The sequence below is a fragment of the Cucurbita moschata genome, unplaced genomic scaffold, assembly GCF_002738365.1.
Source record: "Cucurbita moschata cultivar Rifu unplaced genomic scaffold, Cmos_1.0 Cmo_Scf00005, whole genome shotgun sequence".
Taxonomy (NCBI): domain Eukaryota; kingdom Viridiplantae; phylum Streptophyta; class Magnoliopsida; order Cucurbitales; family Cucurbitaceae; genus Cucurbita; species Cucurbita moschata.
Window position 1 is genome coordinate 1804653 of NW_019268521.1, and position 26740 is coordinate 1831392.

General features: G+C 33.4%; 2 protein-coding genes across 2 annotated transcripts; one reads left to right on the plus strand and one right to left on the minus strand.

Moving 5' to 3' along the window:
• Positions 1–1032: 1032 nt before the first annotated feature.
• Positions 1033–8679, minus strand: LOC111442983 (glycerophosphodiester phosphodiesterase GDPDL3). Its single transcript, XM_023080565.1, has 9 exons — positions 8403–8679; positions 7885–8181; positions 7128–7243; positions 5987–6485; positions 5157–5195; positions 4740–5024; positions 3734–3876; positions 2516–3002; positions 1033–1661 (listed from the first exon to the last, which is right to left on the minus strand). Exons 1-9 carry the CDS (start codon positions 8542–8544, stop codon positions 1351–1353), a joined length of 2319 nt encoding a protein of 772 aa, XP_022936333.1. The 5' UTR covers positions 8545–8679; the 3' UTR covers positions 1033–1350.
• Positions 8680–22161: 13482 nt separating this feature from the next.
• Positions 22162–23218, plus strand: LOC111443440 (probable long-chain-alcohol O-fatty-acyltransferase 5). The gene has a single exon (XM_023081247.1). The coding sequence runs from the start codon at positions 22162–22164 to the stop codon at positions 23116–23118; it is 957 nt and encodes a 318-aa protein (XP_022937015.1). The 3' UTR covers positions 23119–23218.
• Positions 23219–26740: the final 3522 nt, after the last annotated feature.

Here is a 26740-nt window from a genome sequence, read left to right on the forward strand (position 1 = left end):
TTTTTATCCTCGAAAGACGGGAATTTTCGGGACGGTACTTTTTCAATACTAAAAGGTCTCGTATCAGGGAAGATATTCATTCTTATTTATATACTATGAATCTCTCGTTTCCTTAATCACTGTAAGACTTTGTTTGCACCGACCAGTGATATCAGTTTCTCTGAACACCTTATATCGATTCGATTTAGATTTATTTGATAACTATTTATTTTTAGTTTTCTGTTTTATAGAACTAAGTTTATTATAAGACCCCATCTAAAGAAAAAAAGATTTTGGTATGAAATTCAAGAGATACGGTGAGAATCTTACATTGGTTGGGGAGGAGAACGAAACATTCTTTATAAGGGTGTGGAAACCTTTACCTAGCAAACACGTTGTAAAAACCTTGGGGGAAAGTATAAAAGAGAAAGCCCAAAGAAGAAAATATCGGCTAGTGGTAGATTTGGGCCGTTACAAATGGTATTAGAGCCAGGCACCGGACAATGTGTCAGCGATGAGGCTGTTCCCCAAAGGGAGATAGACACGAGGCGGCATGCAAGTAAGGACGCTGGGCCCGAAGGGGTGTGGATTTGGTGGGGGTCCCACATCAATAGGAGAAACAAACGAGTGCCGGCGAGGACACTAGACCCCAAAGAGGGTGGACTGTGAGAATCTCACATTGGTTGAGAGGAAAACAAAACAACCTTTATAAGGGTGTGGAAACCTTTCCCTAGCATATGGAAACCTTTCCTAGCATACGCGTAAAGTAAAAAATGACAATATTTGCTATCGGTGAACTTGGGCCATTACAAATACGGAAAGAAAGATACATTGAATTTGCAAGGAAACGAGCATTTCTTTTTCTAAAAAAATAGAATTATTACCAAGTGAAGCTAAATTTTACGTGTCGGGTTGTCGGGTTGTGTTACTTTTACCAAAATTGATTAAAATTATAGTCTTAGAATCCAAATTAAATTTCTATTGGGTTTTGAAATTCTAAATGCTAATAATTTGATCTAGAGAGCTGAAGTGGAGAGGTTAAAGCAATTTGGATGAACACAACAAAGAAAATAATCATAAAAATAACTTACAAGTGAAAACACAGTCAAGAAGAGCAAAATAGTGGAAGATTTGGTTACAAAGATAGATAGATAGAGATACTCAATCCATCATCATGAACGCACCCTCCTCTCAAGAATTGATGTTTTTAACGTGGGAAAAAGAAATAAAGATACCTACAGACAGCAAAGTTCAAAGAATTAAACACCAAATCATGAAAAGAATTTGGACTACCAAAGTTCGATTCTAGAACGGCAACAACGGTACGAAATTTACAGTCGAAACGAACCCGAGCATGCGCTGCTGTCTTTCTCAGAATGGAAGAAGAGAAAGGCAGAGTATGGCAAGGTTCAAGAGCAAGAAGCCTGTTCCAGCTCCAAGCTTGGGTTGTCCATTGGGTTTAGATGTTGGAGGTGTTGCTGTAGAGCCATCATCCACAGCAGGTCCTGGGGCTTTCTTCGAAACCGGAGGCAATGGTGGCTCGGCTACGTCATTGTCGTCTAGAATCGGGCTTGGACGTTCCTTTGGAGGCAGGTAGTCTGCAGTAATAAGCTGCATCAAGCTACCAGGCTGGACAGGGCTCATGTAATTTGGTGCTTCTTTCGTTGTTAAACAACGGTTCTCTGCATATAGTTTGAGATAACTACATCAATGACCTGGCTCGGAAAAAGGAATCAAAATGACGGTACTAAAAAAATACTCTTTTATATGCCAAAATGATATATATATATATATATATATGAATGTATGTCCGGTTAGGAATTACAACTCTCCACAATGGTATGATATTATCCATTTTGAGCCTAAACTTTCGTAACTTTGTATTTGGTTTCCCCATAATCATCTCCTGAATTAAGCAACGTGGACTCCCTCCCAACAATCCTTAACAATCCTCCCCTCGAATAAAGTACACCATAAAGCCTCCTCCGAGACCTATGGAGCTCTCAAATAGCCTCCCCTAAATTCAGGCTTGACTCTAAGTTTGGAGCCCTTGAACAAGTACACCCTTTGTTCGACACTTGAGTCACTTTTGACTACACATTCAAGGCTCACAACTTCTTTGTTCGACGTGGCTAAGTTAAGAGCATGGCTCTGATACCATGTTAGAAACCATTGACCTCTATAACGGTATGATATTATCCACTTTGAGCATAAGCTCTCATGGTTTTGCTTTTGGTTTCCCCAAAAGGCTTCATTATCAATGGAGACGTATTCCTTACTAATAAAACTCATGATCATCTCCTTAATTAGCCAGTCAACATGAACTCCCTCCCAACAATCCTCAACCGGAACACTTTTGGTTGTAAAACAGTCCATCTATGAATGTGTTAGAAGAGAAATCCTACTAACTTTAGAAGTGATTAAAATTAGTCCAGTTAGGCAACAAGTATAATTTTTCAGAGAGCAGCAATAGGATTATCATTACCACCATTGATGAAAACATATTAATCTAGACTACTGGAAGGAAGATTCTTACTTTTATATCTAGCAGATGTCTTTGGAAAGTCGGTGATGACTCCATCAATGCCGGATCCCATAACAAATGAGTTGATCTCTACTGTTGCATCTGAGAAGAAATCCCATGCTTGAGAGACAAATTCATTGCTGAAGGTTTCCACATATACAGAGATATTAAGTGATTGCAGCTTCGTCACAACATCTGTAGGTCCAATGAGAAATTGCTGATTTACAGGTAAGACAGAGGTCTTGCTGACAGTCACAGAGTTGGCAAAACTCTTAATGTCCACAACAGTAGAATTGAGCACATCACTAATCGACTCGTCGACTTTGTAAACAAGCTCGTATTCTTTCTTTTCCTGTTTAAATTTGATTAGAACAGGGCTATTTGGAGATTGAATCAATACTTTCTGTGCTGTCTGATTATCATAACCAGCTTTGCTCAAGGAATCAATGACCGCATCAATTACACCTAAACCCTGCTCCTTAGCAAGGTAGGCTGCATTCTGAGAAACAAATCACAAGATATCATCAATTGAAATAAACAGCACAAGAACTTCCATGTTTTGATAGCATGATCGTTGTTGAAGCTTCTAAAGCCCATATCTTAGTCAAAGAAATGCTGTCTATAAACACTATATCTGAGTGCTAACAAGAAGACATGAAGCAGGATTATCACCCCAAGTGTCAAACATCAAAGGCGTCTTCTTCTAAAGACGGTAAATGATGATTGATAAAGCAGAGATCTGAGAATGTTTCTACACAGCTATTAAAAGCAATGCTAATATGGTAGTAAGGCATGTTCGGAAGTAATTTTGAACACCAAACATGTCTTTAATCATTCAAAACCAATTTAATATTTGATTTTACAATTAAAATGGATTTTGAATATCAAAGTTTGTTTTAGAGTGATTTTAAACATGACAAAAGTTAGAGCACATATTGGACTTGTAGATAATATCGAACTTTTAGACAACAAAGAGCAGATCACATATTTCTTAGGCTAGGAAGTTATCCAAAAGGTTAGTTCCCCACATTGCACCTCACAGGATAGTGTTCATTCCTTGGCACAACCTAGTCATCCATGCATTCCAGTTTGCACCCTCAGCACAATCTATTTTATGTTCCCCACAACTTAGCGTGCAGAGCAGGTTATTATTAATATCAAATGATTTCACATTCATATATCAAGGATCTTAAACATGTTGTATTTAATTATGACAAAAATAACTCTAACCTCAATGTGGATCAAGACACCAGAAAGAGTGCTGGAATTCTTTGCCAAGTCCAAGAAATCAGGTAGCGTTAAGAATTCCCCCTTGTTTCGGAACTTTGGGTTTCGGAACAACGTGAACTTCGATGAAGGGCTCAATATTGACGCTGCAGTTGAGAATAAATGGTAAGAATATTGGCATTTCATCTTAGTTCTTGCAAAACAAAAGCATTTCAAGCTAACACTTGTACTATTGTTTCTACAAAAGCTATCAGATGATCCATACTCAATGCAGATGAGATGATATCGTAGAGACTACTAATGGAATCGTAGAGACTGGATATGTTCTACTGCAGAGAAAGGATAGCCTACTCTCTCTGATAACCAAGTTATCAATCTATAAATCATAATTGCACTCAACAGTTTGTTTGTTTTTTTTTTTTTTTTTCTTTTTTAATGAATAACCGAACTTTTATGGAGAAGAAATGAAGAATACAACGGCATATAAAGCGGAGCCTATAAAAGGAGGGAGGCAAACTACAAAGAACACATAGAATTTGACAAAGAACCAAACACCACTCAAAGATATCTCGAGCCCTCGAAAAACTCTATTCTTCCTGTATTTGTTCAATTGCACTCAACAGTCATATACAGAGAAATTCCATGCCAGATTATACTATCACAAGAGCTGTGACTACAATTTCTGCTATCTCTTCTTAAAGAATTGTGAACTTTTTCTACATATTTTACCTAACATCTTAAATTCAATTCCTCGAAATGTTCAAAACTTAGCTTAAAGAAAGTTTCTGGCAATCCAGTATTCACGAACCTATCACTCAAAACATTTTATTCTATTTCATTTCAAATGTTAGGTAAAAAGCAACTCATTAAGATCATGACCATATTAGTCTAGTCTAGTCAAAATTATTCCATTGTAGTATCTAAGCCGAGAAATGAAAATGAAGACATGCTGCAAGGGATATGCTTAGTTATGAACAAGTATCTAAAATTGAAAACCAACTCCACTTACGGGTCAGGCCGTGAATCTCTTCCCATGTTAAGTCAAAAGCAAAGATTCCATCGTTAGGACTAATTTCAGGAACTTTTTTAGAAAGAGTAGTGAATGATGTTTGAGATATTGTTGTGCTCTCGATGAGATTAATTGAGCTCATGCAAAATGGTATTCCGTCTTTTGACATTTGAACTGGACAGTCAAGCACATCAACGCCATCAGAAATAGCCTTGGAATACGCCAAATTTGTGCAACCAGGAAAGTCTCCACTAGCTCCAAATTTTGAAATAACCAAAGGTTTGGCTGGAAAAGGAGAAAAAATATATATCAAAATTAATGTTAGAAGATCTTCAGTTAAACAATCATTCCATCCAGTCTAGCATGAAATTAATTCCGAGATTGTCAGGGAAAACTACTATTTTAACTCTGGCTTACCTTGACTTTTGGCATTCTTGTCCAAATGAGCAAAACAGTCTGGAACATCAGAGAAAAGATCGTCATTTCGATAAAATTTCAATGTTAATCAAATGAAGCAGAAAAACACCAACTGAGTTACAATTCTGAAGTACTTATATTGTTTTAGGTTGTCGAGTGTGATTAAACGGTTATATATACATCCATATAAAGTGAAGAATGGAAGAAAAAACTCTTCTATGGAATTCAATTGATTAGCTGATGTTTAAAAATCAAAAGTTGGCTAACTAGAACTAATATAAACCATTACCAAGAACTCCCATTGATAACAAAGGACACTCCAACGTACAAAATGAACTTCCTAGCTAATTTCAACCATTTATTTCCTCCCAAAACGATAGAAGAAGATAAATGGGAAAAAATTCTACCCTCATGGTTAAAATATAAAAATAAAATAGCAAAAGATCTTTGAGATTTGACCATGTTCCAAATCGACTCACGGAGTATACATTCAAACCAAAGTTCTTTACTTCAATTGGAAAACCAAAAATTTTCGTAGCTTATAGTATAGTTTTCAATTTTACACAGTCAAAATAAGATTGGGTTAAATTGTAACAATCCTATAATTTCAGCGTTAGATTGAAATAATCATTATAGTGAAATCTATGCATTTTGAAATATTAAAGGGCTTAACAGTAAGAATTCACAAGTTCGTGGTGATTGATCAGATTGAATGATCACCAATTCCTATAATTCAGGGGTGGTTTTTTCAATTTTCTCAAAATTTTGTATGTGATTATAAATTATCCCTCATTTACATAATATATATGAGCTGGAATATGATGACTTACCAATAGCTGACGATGGACTGATAGGGAAATCAGTGAGCACACCATCAACTGAAAATTTACCGTTGTCAATGTAAGACAGGTATTCAGTAACAGGATCATAACTGTAGTTGAAGCTTAGTGGAAGGTCACTATAGAACTCTGATGCAAAAATTTCCAGATTTGCTTTATGAGCGTCAGAAACGAGAGAGGTTTCAGATTGTATGTAACCATCCTTAATGGGCACTATATAAGTCTTAGGAACAAGAATTCCAGAAGCAAATGTCTTGATAAAGGTGAGATTGCGTAAGAGAGATTGATATGTCTGATTGGTGGTAATCTCAATATCAGTTGGTTGTAAAACCCGAAGGATCAACTTCGTTGTGCGGGGATTAAATCTCGATGCTATGCTTCTAAGAAATCCCACCTCTGGTGATGATATGTAGTTAACAATGATGCGTCTGGATACAGAAAGTACAAAGTTCCTCATGCTCAAGTTTCGTTGTGTGAAGAATGCATCATGCTGCAAAAAGAATAAAGGGGATGAGTGAGACAAGAGAAAGTAAAGCCTCCCAATTTCGGCAGAAATGAAGGTGTTAGGAACCACGACTCTCCACGATGCTATGATACTGTCCACTTTGAGCTTAAGCTCTCATGGCCTTGCCAAGAGGCCTTATTCCAATAGAGATGCATTCCTTACTTATAGGAACCACGACTCTCCACGATGCTATGATACTGTCCACTTTGAGCTTAAGCTCTCATGGCCTTGCCAAGAGGCCTTATTCCAATAGAGATGCATTCCTTACTTATAAACTCATGATCAACCCCTTAATTAGTCGATGTGGGACTCCCTACCAACAATCCTCCCCTCGAACAAAGTACACCATAGAGCCTCCCCTGAGGCCTATGAAGCCCTCAAACAGTCTCCCCTTAACTGAGGCTCGACTCTTTTCTCTGGAGCCCTCGAACAAAGTAGACCCTTTGTTCGACATTTGAGGGTCCCAACTTTTTTGTTCAACATTTGAGGATTCTATTGACATGACTAAGTTTATAAGTATTTCCTTACTTATAAACTCATGATCAACCCCTTGATTAGCCGAAGTGGGACTCCCTGCCAACAATCCTCAGTAGAAGGAACTTGAGCATGTAAATTCAATACAATTACCTGAACATTCAGCCAAAATCCTGGTGGCTTGAACTGGTTAACCACATCTTCAGGAGTGAGAATAACAAACCGATTGCCATCAAACTTGTTCGTCCGAGAAAAGATACCTTGAGTAACTGCCCAGTTAAGTCGAAATGTCAGGCAATTTTCCATAACATTCCATTATCGCAGTAAACAATGGGTCAACTTGATGAAGAATTAAGAGAAAACAAAAATCAATTAACAGGCATGGCTAAGTACAATGTTGAAGTTTTCTACATGCAATCATCATCCGAGAACGATTTTCTTCATAAAGAATCTATGTTCATCCATTGTAATAAATGAAAATAGGAGGTAATTCAGGTTGCAATAAATTTTCAATTGTTGAACTTGAAATAAAAGGGGGGAACCGTTTCAAAGTGCAGTTCCCTCGGTCACCCGAGAGAAATTTGGAAAAACGTTACATGTAGAAATATCAAATATGAACAAAACAGAACCCTCGTTATAAAATTTCAAATGCTGAAATTAGAAGGTAGAAATCCACTAGATTTTGTTAATTATGTCAAACAGCGACATGCAATGCTTAAACGGAGAGCCAAATTTTACAGAAAAGATCGTAACAACAGATGACCATACTTGATTCGCACAAATTTTCCTGAGCTTTTCAGCAAACAGCTTGAGCACGATAATTGATAGAGATGAATATAAGGAGAGAGAGAGAGAGAGAGAGAAGAAATGAAGCTCAATGAGAAAAGTGGTGTTGAGAATATGAACTTACGAGAAACATTTGCCAGTTCTTCCGCATTGAAATCGACCGTAAACAATCCCTTAGTAGCTACTCCATTAACAAGATACACACTGCTGCGGTTTTCCCCCAAAATCCCCTTAGCGTCAGTAGCATTGTTAAAACTCAGATCGGGGAGACAAATTCCAACTCCATCTTTAGTTAATTGCACATCGCACCATAAGATCACATCAGGAACACTAACCATAACTGCAAAACTATAAGCAAATCCACTCGAATCAGGAAACAACCCTGAAAACCCACCACGAGCCACAACAAATGGAGGATCTCCTGCAAAAGCAGAACCGAAAAATTCAAACTCAGAAATCAAACAGCAGGCAACAACATAATGAAATGCACTAGAAAACAAGAAAAAAATCTCAAAATCCCCTAGTTAAAATTCGAAGTCATTTACAAAAAAAACAAAACAAGCTGAAATCAACTTCAACAAGCCATTTCCAACTTCTGACTACATTCAATTTTCTACAAAGTAAAACGAACACTAAACTCACCACTCAAAGTCTGCCATGGAGAAGTGTTATTAGATCCCTGAGCAGATACCAGCGCGACGAACGAGTGAAGAAACAGAGGAAACAGAAGAAGAAAAGTACGAGAAGAAGAACACATCGCCGGAAATTTCTTCCAGCAACTCATCGGAGCTCAGGTGAACTTCAGGACGCCACCGCCGGCAAATCTACAGCTGTTGATCGGAAGAAGAACACCGGAGATCAATGGATTAGCGAATATGAAAGCTAGAGAGAGAGAGAGGTTTCTGCAGAAGAGCTTTGGGAAGATAGCATTTTTATATTTTTTGTGGTGATTTAATAATTTTTTAAAAATATAATATAATTATAATTATAAATATACAAAATTAATTATAATTAAAACAAGCCGGTGCTTGTTTTTTGATTGCTAGTTCCCACGTCGAAAATGGAAAAAAAAAATAATAATTAGTCAAGTCGGCTTGCTTCTAGCCAGCTCGGCTCAACCTGAGCCGTTTGTTAGAGATGTAGCCACGCCATAGACTTTTTGTATTTTTTTTATTATTTTATATCAGTTATCTATATAATCTCATAACTCGACCAACTTAAATTATACAACCCAAACAGTAAAATTTGGAACTGGATAGAATTTTATTCGGTTTGAGTTGAGTTAAATTTTTAAAAATCAAAAATTCGGTTCGGTTCGATTTATAGGTTAACATTTTTTCCCGACCAACCCAATTCATCCCGGACTTTTAAAAAAATTAAGAAAATTTAACGTTTGTAATCGATGTTAATGATGCGTTGTGACTGATAAATGTTTAATATTTAAATTTTACCCGATTTTAATAATTAATGTAACATGTAATGTAAATAAATTGATTTTTTTTAATAATTAAAAAAATTATGGTACAATCAAACCCAATTCAATGAAAAAATGAAGGGTTAAGTTGGGTTGGGTTGTGAACTCTATTCAGGCTGCTCGGGTCACCAATTAAGTCCAAGAAATTTTTCTAACACAATCGGGATATGCTCTAATTTCATTAAAAATGAAAATTTAAAATAAAATCGTAACTCCTGGGTAACTGATACGTAAAATACAGCATAATTTATATCAAATTTGCTATAAATCTCAAATAAAGTACATCTCGAGATGTTCATAAAACCCGATGAATCAAAACCATATTGGGTTGAGTCAAATAAATGAAAATTTGTATGAATTGAGTTGGTTCATGAGTTCCTCCAAAACTAGATTGTATTGAACCGCTCAAATTTTTGTTACCTTTAAAAAAAAATACATGTTTGTTTAGAATACAATTATTTATTTTATCTCTATTTAATTTTATTACTATTTTTCATTATAAATATTTAAAATAAAAATTTTAACTAAATAATTAAAAGAGAAATAACAAATTATGTTTTTTTTTTGTTATATTTTATAATTTTGTAGATCATAATTAAATTTACAAATATTTTAATTTTAACGGACTTTAAAATTCCTGTAAAGAGGCTCGGATGAGCTGGGGGGAGAAAAGCCGAAAGCCGGCTCTGAGCTGGGAAATTTGTGGTGGGCTCTTGTACATCGATTCGACGTGGGAGACAGCTAGGGAGTGGGGACCACAAGCTGAGCACAACTAAACTGGCAAATGATTACGTGGCGATCCTTGATTGGTTTTGGAGTCAGCTGAAAAAACGCGCATTTCGATATGACCACATGGGTCCCGACAGCTGCCGCTTACCCTTCAAAAATCACCTTCTTACTTTTTTTTTTTTTTTTACCAAAAATAAAATATAATTCAATATAAATGTGGTTTTTTTTGCTCAATTATTAAAATCATCATTATATTTCAAAAATATCTTTAAATTTAAAAATTTCATTAATATCTTTTTTTTTTTTTTTACCAAAAATAAAATATAATTCAATATAAATGTGGTTTTTTTTGCTCAATTATTAAAATCATCATTATATTTCAAAAATATCTTTAAATTTAAAAATTTCATTAATATCTTTTTTTTTTTTTTTACCAAAAATAAAATATAATTCAATATAAATGTGGTTTTTTTTGCTCAATTATTAAAATCATCATTATATTTCAAAAATATCTTTAAATTTAAAAATTTCATTAATATCTTTTTTTTTTTTTTTACCAAAAATAAAATATAATTCAATATAAATGTGGTTTTTTTTGCTCAATTATTAAAATCATCATTATATTTCAAAAATATCTTTAAATTTAAAAATTTCATTAATATCTTTTTTTTTTTTTTTACCAAAAATAAAATATAATTCAATATAAATGTGGTTTTTTTTGCTCAATTATTAAAATCATCATTATATTTCAAAAATATCTTTAAATTTAAAAATTTCATTAATATCTTTTTTTTTTTTTTTACCAAAAATAAAATATAATTCAATATAAATGTGGTTTTTTTTGCTCAATTATTAAAATCATCATTATATTTCAAAAATATCTTTAAATTTAAAAATTTCATTAATATCTTTTTTTTTTTTTTTACCAAAAATAAAATATAATTCAATATAAATGTGGTTTTTTTTGCTCAATTATTAAAATCATCATTATATTTCAAAAATATCTTTAAATTTAAAAATTTCATTAATATCTTTTTTTTTTTTTTTACCAAAAATAAAATATAATTCAATATAAATGTGGTTTTTTTTGCTCAATTATTAAAATCATCATTATATTTCAAAAATATCTTTAAATTTAAAAATTTCATTAATATCTTTTTTTTTTTTTTTACCAGTCAAACTCACCGCCAGCCGATATTGTCTATTTAGTTTTTCCTTTCGAGCTTTAGTTCAAGATTTTAAAAACTTATCTGTTAGGGATAGATTTCTACACTCTTACAAAAAAATGTTTTGGTTCCCTTCTCCAACCGATATGGGATCTCACAATCCACTCCTTCCGAGGTCCAACATTTTCGCTGGCACTTGTTCCTCCTCCAATTGACGTGGGATCTCACACACAAATTTATGAAGGGTAGACAAATTATTTTCGTACCCAATCCACCCCTTTCGAGATCCAACGTTTTCGCTGACACTTGTTTCTTCCTCCAATCAATGTGGATTCTCACACACAAATCTATGAAGTGTAGACAAATTATTTTCGTACCCACCGATTATAAATGAGCTTTTTTTAGTGATATTAATAAAAAATGTTAGAAGTTCGAGATATTTAAAAAATAATAATGTTTTCAAAAAAAAAACTAACCAATAATAATAGTTTTTATTTTTTGTTTTTTTTGAAGACTAAACGGTTTTATTTAAACCTTAAAAAATTATTATTATTATTGGTATATATTTGTATTTTTGTGTATCGTGTATTTATTTTTTAATGTATCGAATGAGTCAAATTTACTTTTTAAACCTTGAATTTCACGAAATAAAATACTTTGATACTTCTCTCTATTACTTTTTATAATAACAACAAGCCACTTTAACATCAGAATCAAGACTAATTCTTTTTTTCTATTTTATTTAGAAAAAGATTTTACATTTTAAAAATTAAAATGTAAAAAATTTATCGTTTTTTAGTGTAAACGAACCTGAGATGTTAAATTAGATAAAATTTTAGTTTCGGGTTAAGGGTTCATGTTCAAGTGGCTTTAAAAACATTTTTACTCCGGTAAAATTTTAAATATTTTCCTCGTCGGAATTTATAAGACTTTTACTTATTTTAAATAAATATTTAAATTATTTACCTGAATTTTATAAAAGTTAGATAATCAAATAATTATATAAATAAATAAAACCTTAATTTTTTTATTTTTAAATAGAAATTTTTTATTTATCACGTATTTAAAATTACTCTAAATTTTGATTTTTTTTGGGAAAATATTAAACACCTTATTTCAGATAATTAGAATAATTTCTTTTCTGGAAAATTAAAATTTATCAATAGCTAAATATAATAATTAAATTAAAATATTAAACCCTGTAAATTGACCTTTTAAATTAAGTTGTCATTGTACAAATTTGAATGGTTCAAATACTTCCCCTTAATTTCATGCAATATTATTTTTTCCCCACAACAAAATAAATAAATAAATAAATATATATATATATATATATATATATATTTCTTAATATATATGTGTGCAAATTTAAAAAGTAATTTATTTTTACTAAAAGCATCATGAAATCAATTTTATTTCCATAATTAAAAACTAAAAACATTTTTAAATATTAAAGAGAATAGAAAATAAAATATTACAAAAATAAATATTTTTATTTTACTTTAAAAATATATAAAATAAAAACCGATTAGCCGATTTAATTTCATATCATATCGTGTCATGTCGTGTCGTATACATTAATTTTATAATTATATACTTAGTCTAATATAAATTAAAATAATTATATTAAGACTATTTCAAAATTAATTTAAGGAATTTTTTTAAGGGTAGGTGAGGAAAATTAAAAAAGATATTAAATTGCATTTACTTTTTTAACCTAATGAAAAGGCAAATAGAAAGAGACTTTTGGACAAAATAGTAAATTTAATCCATTTTTATAAATATAAAAAATGTCAACTCTTTAAGCTTTTTCTTTAAATTTATTAGGGAATAATTTCTTTTAAAGCTTTTACTTTATGCCATAAAATATTAAAGGGAAAAAAGTTTGGGTATTTTTTTAATTATTTTTTTATAATATGATTTAAAAATTCATGGCAGACATTTTTTATTTATAAAATTGTAGAATAAAAAATTAAAAATTAGAATTTATTAGAAGTTGTCTATAACTATGATTATTTTAAAAAATATATTTTTTATTTTTTATTATTAATATATTGAGATAAAATAAATAAGAGTATCTTTCATGTTATTAATTCTTAATTAAATCTAATTAAAAATAATAATTTTTAAAGGATACGTTCGTGATTCTAATATTTTTATGGGTTGTCGTATAACTAAACAGGTCATATCTGCCTTCAAAATGGTCGAAAATTTCAAAATAATTTTGATATATATTAACGGAATTATGAAAAATGTAAATAAGTCAATTTGGATTTAATATATATATTTATTTATTATTTTTTAATTTAATTTAATTTAATTTTTTTAAAGTAAGTTCCAACTAGCAAAAATCCCATGCATTAAAAACTATATGATCTTGTCACACTCCTTTATTGGATATAATGAAGCCCACGGGGTCCATAATATTGAATGCATATTAACTTTTCAATAAATAAATAAATATATATATATATATCTATATATATATATATATATATATATATATATTTGAAACAGGAGCGGTTTTTATGTAACAACCTAAGTCCAAGGATATTGTCTGTTTTGTTTGTTACATATCATTGTCAGATTCACATTTTTAAAACATGTCTATTAGGAGAGGTTTCCACACCCTTAATAAAGAATGTTTTGTTCACTCTCCAACTAATGTGAGATCTCACAATTCACCTCCTTGAGGGGTCTAGCGTCTTTGTTGGCACACTGCTCGGTGTTTGGCTCTGATACCATTTGTAATAACCCAAGGTCACCGCTAACAGATATTATCCGCTTTGACACATTATATATCAAGTTAGTCTCATGATTTTAAAACATACGTACTAAGAAGAGGTTTCCACATCCTTAATAAGGAGTATTTCGTTCACTCTCCAACCAATGTGAGATCTCACAGTCCACCCCCTTCGGAGGTCTAGCGTCTTCGCTGACACACCGCTCGGGGTCTGGCTCTGATACCATTTGTAACAACCCGTAGTCCCCACTAGCTGATATTATTTGCTTTGACACATTACATATCACATCAGTCTCATGATTTTAAAACATATGTACTAGGGAGAGGTTTCAACACCCTTAATAAGGAATGTTTCGTGCAGTCTCCAACTAATGTAAGATCTCACAATTCACCTCCTTGGAGGGTCTAGCGTCTTTGCTGGCACACTGCTCGGTGTTTGCCTCTGATACCATTTGTAACAACTCAAGATTACCGCTAACAGATATTATCCGCTTAGGCACATTATATATTAGGTCAGTCTCACGATTTTAAAACATATGTACTAGGGAGAGGTTTCCACACTCTTATAAAGAATTTTTCGTTCTCGTCTCGAACCAGTTTGGAATCTCACACTTTACTATAGGCAATGCATTGCAATGGTGGTGATCGATTAGTTTCGATCCATCTTAAAAAAAAATTATCTAAGTTTTATTTTAATCCTCGTCGTAATTACGATGAACGAATTATTTTTTTAGTTTAACTTATATGGTCCCATTTGGAACGTTACATAAACGAAGATGCAAACATTAAAGAAAATTTAGATTTTAATGTCGCTTCAATCATTTATGAATATAAACGTTGGATAATAATTTAAATTTAAAATTAGAACAAAAAAAAAACTAAGTGAAATACCCAAAATGCCCTTTAAATTTATAATAAGCCAACATACAAATCTAGAACCTGCCACGGTCATAAATCATTAATGCTATAAAAAAATATCAATGATTTTTAGAAATATTAAATGAAAAAAATATATTTAAAAAAAAATGGAAGTGAAAGCAATGGTCAAAGTCAACAGATAATATTCAAGCAAAATTGAATTAAAAATTATCAAATAAATAAATAAATAATATTAATAAAGGTAGGGTTTTGGAGGAATAAGGACGTGGCATTATGGAGTTATTAGGCTGGATTTTAGCGTCTGGGTCAGACCCATGTGGCATTTTAAAAAAAAAAAGGAAATTAAACTTCGATAATTATGATTGGTCCACGTCAGCATTTTATTTTTATTTTTTGTTATTTCTTCTTTCCCTTATTTATGCCCCCATTAGCGCGTAAAAAAAAAAAAAGAAATTCAGTTTAGTTACACAACCCACCTTTAATGGTGGGACCACTAATAGATATTGTTTGTTTTAGCTCGTTAAGTAATGCCTTAGTCTCATGGTTTTAAAATTATGTTAGGGAGAAGTTTACGTACCCTTATAAAAAATGTTTTGTTTAGCTTTAATACCATTTGTAACAGTACGAATTAATCAATCCATAAAATAAAAAACAATAAATAAGTTGTTTTCTTCCGAGCAACTTGGTTTCGATAATGAACTTATAAATCTAGATTTGAGATTCATATAACATGTCCGCTCGAACATACATGTCATATATACCTTTTTTTTCAATCCTCTCCTCGAGAAATCACAGATTTCCACAATGGTATGATATTGAGCATAAGCTCTCGTAGCTTTGCTTTGAGCTTTCCTAAAAAGCCTCGTATCAATGGAAATAGTATTCCTCATTTATAAATACATGATCATTCCCTAAATTAGTCAATGTGGGACTCCCGAGATTTGAACATTTGGCATATTGATTGGAGAAGAATATTTAAATAAAATTAATTGCACACAAAATGACGTAGGGAATGACGCAATAAAACATTGAAAAACAAAAATTAAATAAATTAATTTTTTATTATTTAAAAAAAATAGAGTGCGGAGACTCCTAAATCCCACGATAGAATAAGTCTTCAAAAGTGCTTCTCACGTTATAAATCACAATCCAAAGTCTTCCAAAGTGCTTCCACCTCATAACTCACTTTCCTAAACTCCATTTTCCACGTCATTTTCATATAAATTTTATTATTATTATTATTATTATTAATTTAGTTTTCAAAATTAATATACATATTTTTTAAAATTTATATTGATGTTAGAATTTCACGAATTTATATGTTTTTTTTAATGTGAAAATTATTGGAATTGCAAAAAGTTTTAATTTAGTTTAATTAAATAGAGAAAGTTGAAAATATTACGGAAATAAATTAAATTTAAATTTCAACGATAAAAAAATATTAGATTCTGAGTGGTGCAGCTGAGCTAGAGTGAGCTTAACAGTCGGCCTATATTACCTTCTCCAGATCAGTTGAGAGGTGGGACACCCCGTGCGTATTTGAGCCTTCTTGAAGATGGGCACCTTGGGGACCATGTGTATAGCTAAGTTGATAAAGGGGAACAACCCAACTAGCAATTTGTTAGCCGTGCCACTAGTCGGTCACGTGCTGCCCAATGGCTCTAGTATTCACAAGCTTTTAAGGAATGAAATGTTTGGAGGGACAAAAGAGTAAATTTAGTAAATTTTATCGCCAAAAGATGGAAGGAAAGAAGACATTTGTGGGCCGAGTATGGGGCTTTCGGCCCTACACTGTAGTGGTCCATGTAGAATGTGTTGTCTGCAGTCCCAATCATGTTTGTCTAAGACATGTTGTCCATAATCACATGCCAAAATGTCCTCACACCATCCCTCTTAAATCTCCCCAACTAAGAGGGTTCATATGATTTGAGAACTCGATCAGCCCGAAATACTTAACCAAAACTATAAAGGTTGGGTCGAATTAGATTTCTTTTTCAGTTTGAGTTAGGTTGAATTTTCGGAAAACAAAAAATTTGGTCAATTCATGGGTTGACATTTTTTGGTCGAGTCAACCCGACCAACCTGAAAATAGAGTTATAACCCAACTCTACGATACTTTTAAGATTATTATGAATATTAAAAATATTTTTCGTTTATACTCATGTTGGTGATACACTGTGATTTGTGAAAGCTTAATATTTGAATTTTATGAGATTTTAGTTATTAATACACTCGTAATAAGTAAAACACAACTCGAAAATAGAGGGTTGAGTTGAGTTGAGTTGTAAACTCTATTCAAGTTACTCGAGTCTCCAACTTAACCAACTCAAAATTTCGAGTTGATCCAAAAGATTTCCCCAACCCAACCTCACCCAATTTGTCACTGTCTTACTTTTTCAACCGTGCGGCGTTGTGATCTTGACACGTTCACGACCAACTTTAAGAGGAATTAAGTCCCATATATATTTTTTGCCTCGGCTTTGTGCAACTCGTGACTACCACCCATCATCAGCTGTCGACGGTAGATCGCTAGCAACCACCACCTATCATTAGCCGCCAATGGTAGATTGCAAATGCCCTTGACAACCATCGGGGCCACCACCCACCATTGGCCCATTACGTATCGCCGTCAGTCTCACAATTTTAAAATGTGTCTACTAGAGAGAGGTTTCCACACCCTTATAAGGAATGCTTCATTCCACTCTCCGACGGATGTGGGATTTCACAATCCACCCCCCTTGAGGGCCTAGTGTCCGCACACCGTCCAATGTCTGACTCTAATACCATTTGTAACAACCTAATCCCGTCGCCAGCAAATATTGTCCCCTTTGGCCACGTATCGCCGTCAGCCTCATGATTTTAAAACGCATCTACTAGGGAGAGGTTTCCACACTCTTATAAAGAATGCTTAGTTCCCCTCTCCAACCGATGTGGGATTTCACAATCCACCCTCTTTGGGAGCCCAACATCCTCACTAGCACACCCTTAGTTCCTCTCTCCAACAGATGTGGGATTTCAAAATCCACCCCCTTTGGGACCCGAGCACCCTTGCTAGCACACCGTCATTTCCCCAAGGTGGGTGTGGAGGTGAGGTAAGAGACCAATCGTTTTTTGCCACGTTGATTATGTCCCCCTCCCGTCTGGGGCTTTCACTACCCTGTCTTTGTCCTATTCTATGTGTTTTTTTGTCTTTTCCTTTTTTTTTTTTTTTAATGTTTGAAATTTTTTTATGGGGATTTAGCAGTCTTTAAGGTTTGAACTTCACAATATTTTTATTAGTGATTTATTTATTTATTATTTAATTATTTAATAAAGATTGTTTGGGTTAGACGAAGATTTATTGAGCGTAAGCTCTGGTGGCTTTGCTTTGGACTTCTCCAAAATGCCTCATTCCAATCAATGGAGAGAGTATTCTTTAATTATAAACTCATGATCATTCCATAAATTAACCGATGTAAGACTTTCATCCATCAACACCTCCCTTCGAACAAAGTACGCCTTCCCTTAATCGAGGTTTGACTCCTTTTCTTTTGGAGTCTTAGTCATTTTTTACCGTACCTTCGAGGAGTCTCGTCTCCTTTTCTTTTGGAGTCCTTTGTTCGACATTTAAGGATTTTATTGGCATGGCTATGTTTAGGGCATAGCTTTGATACCAAGTTAGACAAACACGACTCTCCACAATGATAACCTAACTAAAAAACAATTAGAGTTCGATTACCAGCATGGCTACTATTTGATAAAAAATTAAATTTTATTCTTACTTGTACAAATCAAATGACAAATTCTCACCACTGTGAATTCACAATTCATTCTAGATTAAAATCGAGCCATATATAATTATTTTTAAAAAGTAATATTCTCAATTAATTGGTTTATAAGAAGAAATTAAATATTTTGCAGTACAATCTTATACAAACTTACTGTATAAAATATCTTCACTCACATGTCTCAACGTGAACGATTTGAATAAAACTATTACAAAATACATCACATCAGTATTAATAATGTTATATACCCAATCTATACACAGAATCTTTGGGTGATTATTCGATTATGATCCTCCTATATGTCAATTACGTGTTGTTTACGTTTACCATAATAGCCCTAAATTCACAAGCTATAGGAGAGTTCTTCTACGCATTGGCTAATTAAGAGGAAGCGCTCGAACGGTAAACCGACCCTCAGCTTTGGAGCCATTTTACATGCGGAACCTAAAGGGAACGAAAATTGGGCCATCGGCCCATGAACGCGCCTCACATTCAGCCCACCAGAAGCCCATTCCCATCAACACGTATGAAGCCCATGGCCTCACTAGATTCTGTTGGCCCAACGCTGTATGAATAGGCCCAAGCGCGTGGAGAAGCCAGGTCCGCGAAGCAGCCACAATCCACGGCACGTGCTTAAGTTGTCCCAACGCGTGCGAGCCAACTCGAGCTGGCTTCAACGGCTCGACCATGTTGTCGGCTGGCAAATAGCAATGCTACTCTTTTGTTCCATTAACTCAAAACCGAACCGAGTCAGTTCAGCTTCAGAAAAATGAACCCAAACTAACTCGAAAAGCTAATCCAACCCAACCCTTATAGTTCGAGTTGTCAGGTTGAATGTACAACCCTAGCTACTAGAGATGTGCACTAGAATGGAAGTAGAGATTCCCGACCCAAAATTTGTGGGGATGGAATTTACCGTGGATAATTTTTGTCATTAATTATTCTTTTTTAAAATATATTTATTTTAAAGTTTCAATATAATTTTTATTAAAAATTATTTAAAAAAATTACTAATAAATGGATAACAAAGTTTTAGTTTAAATATTAAAATTAAGATCTTACAATTAACAATTTTTTTAATATAACCCATAAGCATGCATGCATATGTGTGTATATATATATATATATATTAAGTGAAGTGGGGACCGGGAATATAATCTCATTTCCGGACCCATTTATTTAATAGAAAAAAATATTATCCACTCCCTCTTTCATTCCCGATCTAAATGGGGAATCCCCTCCCCATTCGAGGTGGTCTCGAAAATAAACATTTTTAGCTGTTACAGTTTTAAACGGTAATTAATGATAGAAAAGGTCAGTATAGCTACTATTTTAAAAATTAATAATATTTTAGCACGATTTATAATTAATTTTGACATAATTAAATAGGGACTTTATGAATAGGTTATGAACTCGATTTTCTAAATAGATAGAACATCGTAGGTCTAGATCACCTGAAACATGCGAACGTTTGACTAAGGCAAGCTTAGAAGCAACAATTTGAGCATGAAACAATAAATGAACTCATTGTTGGAATGCATACGCATTAGTTGAATGAAACCGTTGTGACGTGATCTTAACCGTTTAACGGACGTCGACCCATAGACTACCAAACTATTACTCTAATAACAAGAAGGTAAGAAGATAAAATCTCGAATTTCTGGTCAGGTCTCAATTATAAAATTTTTCTCATATTTTGATAGGAGAGCACAGGCCGGACAAAGCATCATAATAATTACCATACAATAATCATAATAATATATTATTATTAATATAATAATAGTTCGTGACTCATATAATTATAATTTATAAATTTATAAATTAATTTTAGAAAATAGGATTTGTGAGGGGAATTACTAACCTCGTGATGTGTCATTGTCACACGTGTCAAAGAATCATGTGTCAAATTTATTGTAAGTTTCATTCTTGCTTTAAACATTCATTGTTTTTTTCTTAATATATATTTATAATAAAATTTATAAAATTATCTTATAAATATATATTTTTCATATTTTTTTTCCTTAAGTTAACCATATTAATTCTGGTTAAAAAATCAAAAAGTTAAAAAATAAAAAATAAAATTTTAAAAATTGGGTTTTTTTTATTATTATTTAAAATGTTTCTTCAAAGTAAATATCAAAATTAAAAAAGAAAGTGGGATCTCATATCAGTTGGAGGGGGAACAAAACATTTCTTAAAAGGGTGTGGAAACCTCACCCTAAAAGATTCGTTTTTAAAATTGTGAGGCTGATGACGAAACATAACGAGCCAAAGTAGACAATATCTATTAACGGTATGAGTAGTGGGCTTCGACTGTTACAAATGGAATCATAGCAAGATATCGGACAACGTGCCAACGAGAACGCTGATCTCCCAAGAGGGATAAAATGGCTTAAACTATTACAAATTGTATAGAGATAGACACTGGGCGGCGTGCCAACGAGGACGCTGGACCCCCAAGAGGGTTAGATGGTAAGATCATGTTCATTGAATATGTTAATTAATTTGACATAACAAGTACCAAAGAAAATAAACTAAAATAGTAACGCGGACATTAATTACATAGTCTTGATTTTTTTTTCTGTAAGTCAAACCATCACCCGTCATTGTCTCAAAATAGCGAAACAAGTAATGGGAAGTGTAAAAGTCACATTTCACTCGTAGACCTAAAACTTTAAGCTAAGATTCGAACGTGTTTTAATATACATAGGTGTTCACAAAATAAGCCATATTTATAGCTCTGAATCGAAAAGTTGATATTTTAATTGTTAAAACCGAGTGAATCTAAATATGGTTCCGTAGATAATATATCATGCCAAAGTCCATAAAAAACAGATAGGAAAGTATTTACAAACTCTATATCAGATATGGACGAAGTTAAAATATATATTATTTATCTTCTTTTGGTGTTGAAATTTATTAAATTAGAATAAAGTGTATTGGAATTATACTTAGAAATAGAAATAGAAACATATGTGGACTATACATGAAGAGCAACGAAGTTAAAATATATATATGTATATGTATATGTATGTGTGTATATATATAATCTTCATTCGAGAGAGTGGACTCTCTCGTTCTCTACTCCATTCGAGACAGTCTAGGGCGAAGATTGGAAGTCTGGATATAAAATCTTCGACTTGAGTTTTTTTTAGCTAATGAAGAGAAATCTCAACTCACTCCCTCTCTCGTTCTCTACTCTATTTAGAATGGTCTAGGGCGAAGACAGGGAATATAAGCTTCGACCCGAGTTTTATTTAGCTACTGAAGAGAAATCTCTCCTCAGTCTCTCTCTCATTCTCTACTCCATTCGGAACAGTCTAGGGTGAAGACGGGGTATATAATCTTCGACCTGAGTTTTATTTAGCTAACGAAGAGAAATCTCTCCTCAGTCTCTCTCTCGTTCTCTACTCCATCCAGAACGGTCTAGGGCGAAGACCCGAATTTTATTTAGCTAACGAAGGGAAATCTCTCCTCAGTCTCTTTCTTGTTCTCTGCTTCATCTGAGACGACCTATACTAATTAAATGAACATCTGTGCAGGAAATAAATAAGACATAAATGAGTTGATAAGTATAAATAGAAGTATAGAACTTTAGAAATTCACTAAACCAACAAAATTTTGTTAAGCCAAAACCTCCAATATGGGTAACGAACTCGTAAGCTTAATGAACATGATACTCATATCCATGGCCTCTCTATTGTATTGCTATTTTATAGCTCCAAAACTTCCCAAAGGCAAATTCAGGCTCATTTCGTTCCTCCCTGTCTTCTCCCTCTTCCTCGTCCTCCCTCTCTACGTCTCGTCCGCCTTCCTCTCGAGCAACTTCGCCTTCCTCGTCACCTGGCTCACGACCTTTAAGCTCGTTCTATTCTCATTCAATTTAGGTCCTTTAGCTTTCGACTCGAAATTATCGTTCCCTTTGTTTGCTTCCATCGCGTTCTTACCAACCAGAATCAAGCATAGCAAAACCGCCAAATACGTTCAAAATCAAAAAGAGGTTGGCAAAGAACCACGTCCTAAGATACCTCTAAAGTTGCCCGCCAAAGTGGTGATATTTGTTATGTTGATCATGGGCCAGAAGTACTATGAAATTGTGGATCCCATTGCAAAATTATTCATGAATTGTGCAACATTGTATTTTTATTTAGACATGATTATGTGTCTTTCTAACGTGTTTGTTCGGTCGAGATTTGGTGTCGAGGTTAGTCAGTCGTTCAACGAACCGTATCTCGCTACGTCACTTCAAAATTTTTGGGGACGGCGGTGGAATCAATTGGTGTCAGAAACTTTGCATAACGTTGTTTATCAACCCGTTCGTTATGAAGTCGGAGCGCCACGGTGGATGGCGGTGGTCATGGTGTTTGTGGTGTCCGGGTTGATGCATGAGCTTTTGTTGTACTATACTATTAGAGTCATTCCAACCTGGGAAGTTACATGGTTCTTTGTTATGCATGGGCTGTGTTTGGCTGTGGAGATTGAGCTGAAGAGGGCATTGGGGAAAAGGTGGCGGATTCATTGGGCAGTGTCCGGACCACTCACAATGGCATTTTTGGTCGCCACCGCTCATTGGTTATTATTTCCACCGTTGTTGAGGTGAAATACTCTCCAAGTGGCTAGTGTCACGTTACGTTCTGACGCGTGTCGTGTGTCGAACAGTGTAGAATTTGAATGAAATATCATTATTATAAGTATTACGAGTATTACGAGTCTCGCCCTTTGAATAAGGTATTAGTTCTTACATATCTATATGGATGACCGTTTTTAGTCTTGTAACCAAAAGTGCTCAAGTTTGTCGTTTCTAATCAATTTGTATCGAGTTATCTTAAGCTTAACATTATTTTAGCCCTTTTTTTTTTTGTACGTGTCGCAAGTCGTGAATCACGAAGAAACAATGCTAAAATATGCCACCTTATGATTGTTCATCGTTTTTTTCCCGCTTTTGAGGATGAAACACTTCCCTAGTGGCTAGTGTGACTGAATAACAGCACAGTACTTTCTTGCCATTAATTGAGTATTTACTTTAGGGTTTTCTCTCCGTATAGAATTTAAATGAAACTTCGAGTGAAATATCTTTATTATGAGTATTATGAGTCTCACCCTTTTATAATTTGTGAACGTTTTTTAAATGATCACTCGATCTGTGGACGTTTTTTTAACTCTTGGATAAAATTATTAGTATTTGCATCTTTATATTGGTCATCATATTTTGTGTAACGAGAATGACTTGTAGTTAGGAAAGATGTCAGCAAGATCGAACTTCTAACAAACTTGGAGGACCAAACCCACTTATATGGAAAAACACGAGAGTGTCTTGTAGCTAAGGAAAAGGCCAGCAAGATCAGAGCTGTAGCGGACGTTGGAGGACCGAACCCATGAATATGGAAAATACGAGAATGACTTGTAGCTACGGGAAAAGCTAGCAAAATTCCTTCCATTTTAGAATGGTTTTATTTTTTCAAAAAAAAAAAAAGAATATTTAAAATGAATATTCCTATTTTATGAATATTCCTATATAAATTTTATTATTATTATTATTATTATTAATTTAGTTTTCAAAATTAATATACATATTTTTTAAAATTTATATTGATTTTAGAATTTCACGAATTTATATGTTTTTTTTAATGTGAAAATTATTGGAAATGAAAAAGTTTTAATTTAGTTTAATTAAATAGAGAAAGTTGTCAATATTACCGAAAAAAATAAAATTTAAATTTCAACGATAAGAAAATATTATTTTTGAAAATTTTCGGTGACTTGCACTCTGAGTGGTGCAGTTGAGCTAGAGTAGGCTTAATAGTCGACCTATATTTCCTTCTCCAGATGAGCTGGGAGATGGGATAGCCCGCACGTACCCGAGCATCTTGGGGACAATATGTATAGCTAAGTTGATAAAAGGGGACAACTCAACTAGCAATTTGTTAGCCGGCCGATGGCTCTCGTATTCACAAGCTTTTAAGGAATGAAATATTTTGAGGGACAAAAGAGTAAATTTAGTGGGCTGAGTATTGAGCTTTCGGCCTACACTGTAGTGGTCCATGTAACGAAGCCCACGGCATCACTAGATTCTGTTTGGCCCAATACTGTATGAATAGGCCCAAGCGCGTGGGAGAAGCCCGGTCTGCGAAGCCGCCACAATCCACGACACGTGCCTAAGTTGTCCCAATGCGTGCGAGCCGACTCGAGTTGGCTTCAACGGCTCGACCATGTTGTCGGCTCGCAAATGGCAAATGGCAATGCTACTCTTTTGTTTCATGAACCTGAAAGCAAATCGAGTCAGTTTAGGTTCAGAAAAATGAACCCAAACCAACTCGAGAAGCTAATCCAACCCAACCAAACTCTTATAGTTTGGGTTGGGTTAGCCCAAGTTGTCGGGTTGTGAATGTACACCCCTAGCTACTAGAGATGTGCATAGAGGAAGTAGAGATTCCCGACCGAAAATTTGTGGGGATCGAATTTACGATGAATAATTTAATTATTCTTTTTAAAAATATATTTATTTTAAAGTTTTTATTAAAAAATTACTAATAAATGGATAATTATTTTAAAAAATTACTAATAAATGGATAACCAAATTTTAGTTTAAATATTAAAATTAAGATCTCAAAATTAACAATTTTTTTTAATACAACCCATAAGTGAGTATATATATATATTAAGCGAGGTGGGGACCGAGAATATAATCTCATCTCCGGACCCATTTATTTAATGGAAAAAATATTATCCACTCTCTCCCTCATTTCCGATCTAAATGGGGAATCCCCTCCTCATTCGAGGTGGTCCCGAAAATGAACATTTTTAGCTGTTACAGTAATTATGTAATTAAGGATAGAAAAAGTCAGTATAGCTACGATTTTGAAAATTAATAATATTTAACACGATTTATGATTAATTTTAACATAATTAAATACGGGTTTTATGTATAGGTTATGAACTCGATTTTCTAAATAGATAGAATATCGTAGGTCTAGATCACGTGAAACATGTGAACGTTTGACTAAGGCAAACTTAGAACCACCAATTTGAGCATGAAATAATAAATGAACTCGTTGTTTGAATACATACGTATTAGTTGGATGAAACCGTTGTGACGTGATCTCGACTGACTTAATGGACATCGACCCATAGACTACCAAACTATTACTTTAATAATGAGGTAAGAATTAAAATCTCGAGTTTCTCGTCGGGTCTCAATTATAAAATTTCTCCCATATTTTGATAGGAGAGCACATGCCAAGGAGAAACATCATAATAATTACCATATAATAATAATAATAATAATATGATTATTATTATTATTATTACATATAATAATAATGGTTTATGACTCATATAATTATAATTTATAAATTTATAAATTAATTTTAGAAAATATGATTTGTGGGGAATTACTAACGTGATGTGTCATTGTCACACGTGTCAACGAGTCATTTGTCAAATTTATTGTAAGTTTCATTCTTGCTTTAAACATTCACGTTGTTTTTTTTCTTAATATATATTTATAATAAAATTTATAAAATTATCTTATAAATAAATATTTTTCATTTTTTAAAATTATTTTTCTTTTCTTAAGTTAACCAAATTAATTCGAAACAAAAAGTTAAAAAATTAAAAATTAAAAATTAAAAAATTGGGGTTTTTTTTAATTATTATTTAAAATGTTTCTTCAAAATAAATATAAAAAAATATATATATGAGATCCCAAATGGATTGGAAGAGGGAACCAAACATTTTTTAAAAGGGTGTGGAAACTTCACCGAAGAAGCGTTTTAAACCCGTGAGACTGATGACAATACATAACGAGCCAAAGTGGATAATATCTGTTAACGGTATGAGCAGTGGGCTTGGACTGTTACAAATGGAATCATAGCTAGATATTGGGCAGTGTGCCAACGAGGATGCTGGTCTCCCAATAGGGATAAATGGCTTAAACTGTTACAAATTGTATTAGAGGCAGACACTGGGCGGTGTGCCAACGAGGATGCTGGACCCCCAAGAGGGTTAGACGGTAAGATCATGTTTATTAAATATGTTAATTAATTTGACATAACAAGTACCAAAGAAAATAAGCTAAAATAGTAACGTGGCAGACATTAATTACAGAGTCTTGATTTTTTTTTCTAGAAGTCAAACCATCACCCGTTATTGTCTCAAAATAATGAAACAAAATGGGAAGTGCAAAAGTTAAGATTGGACCGTGTTTTAATATACATAGGTGT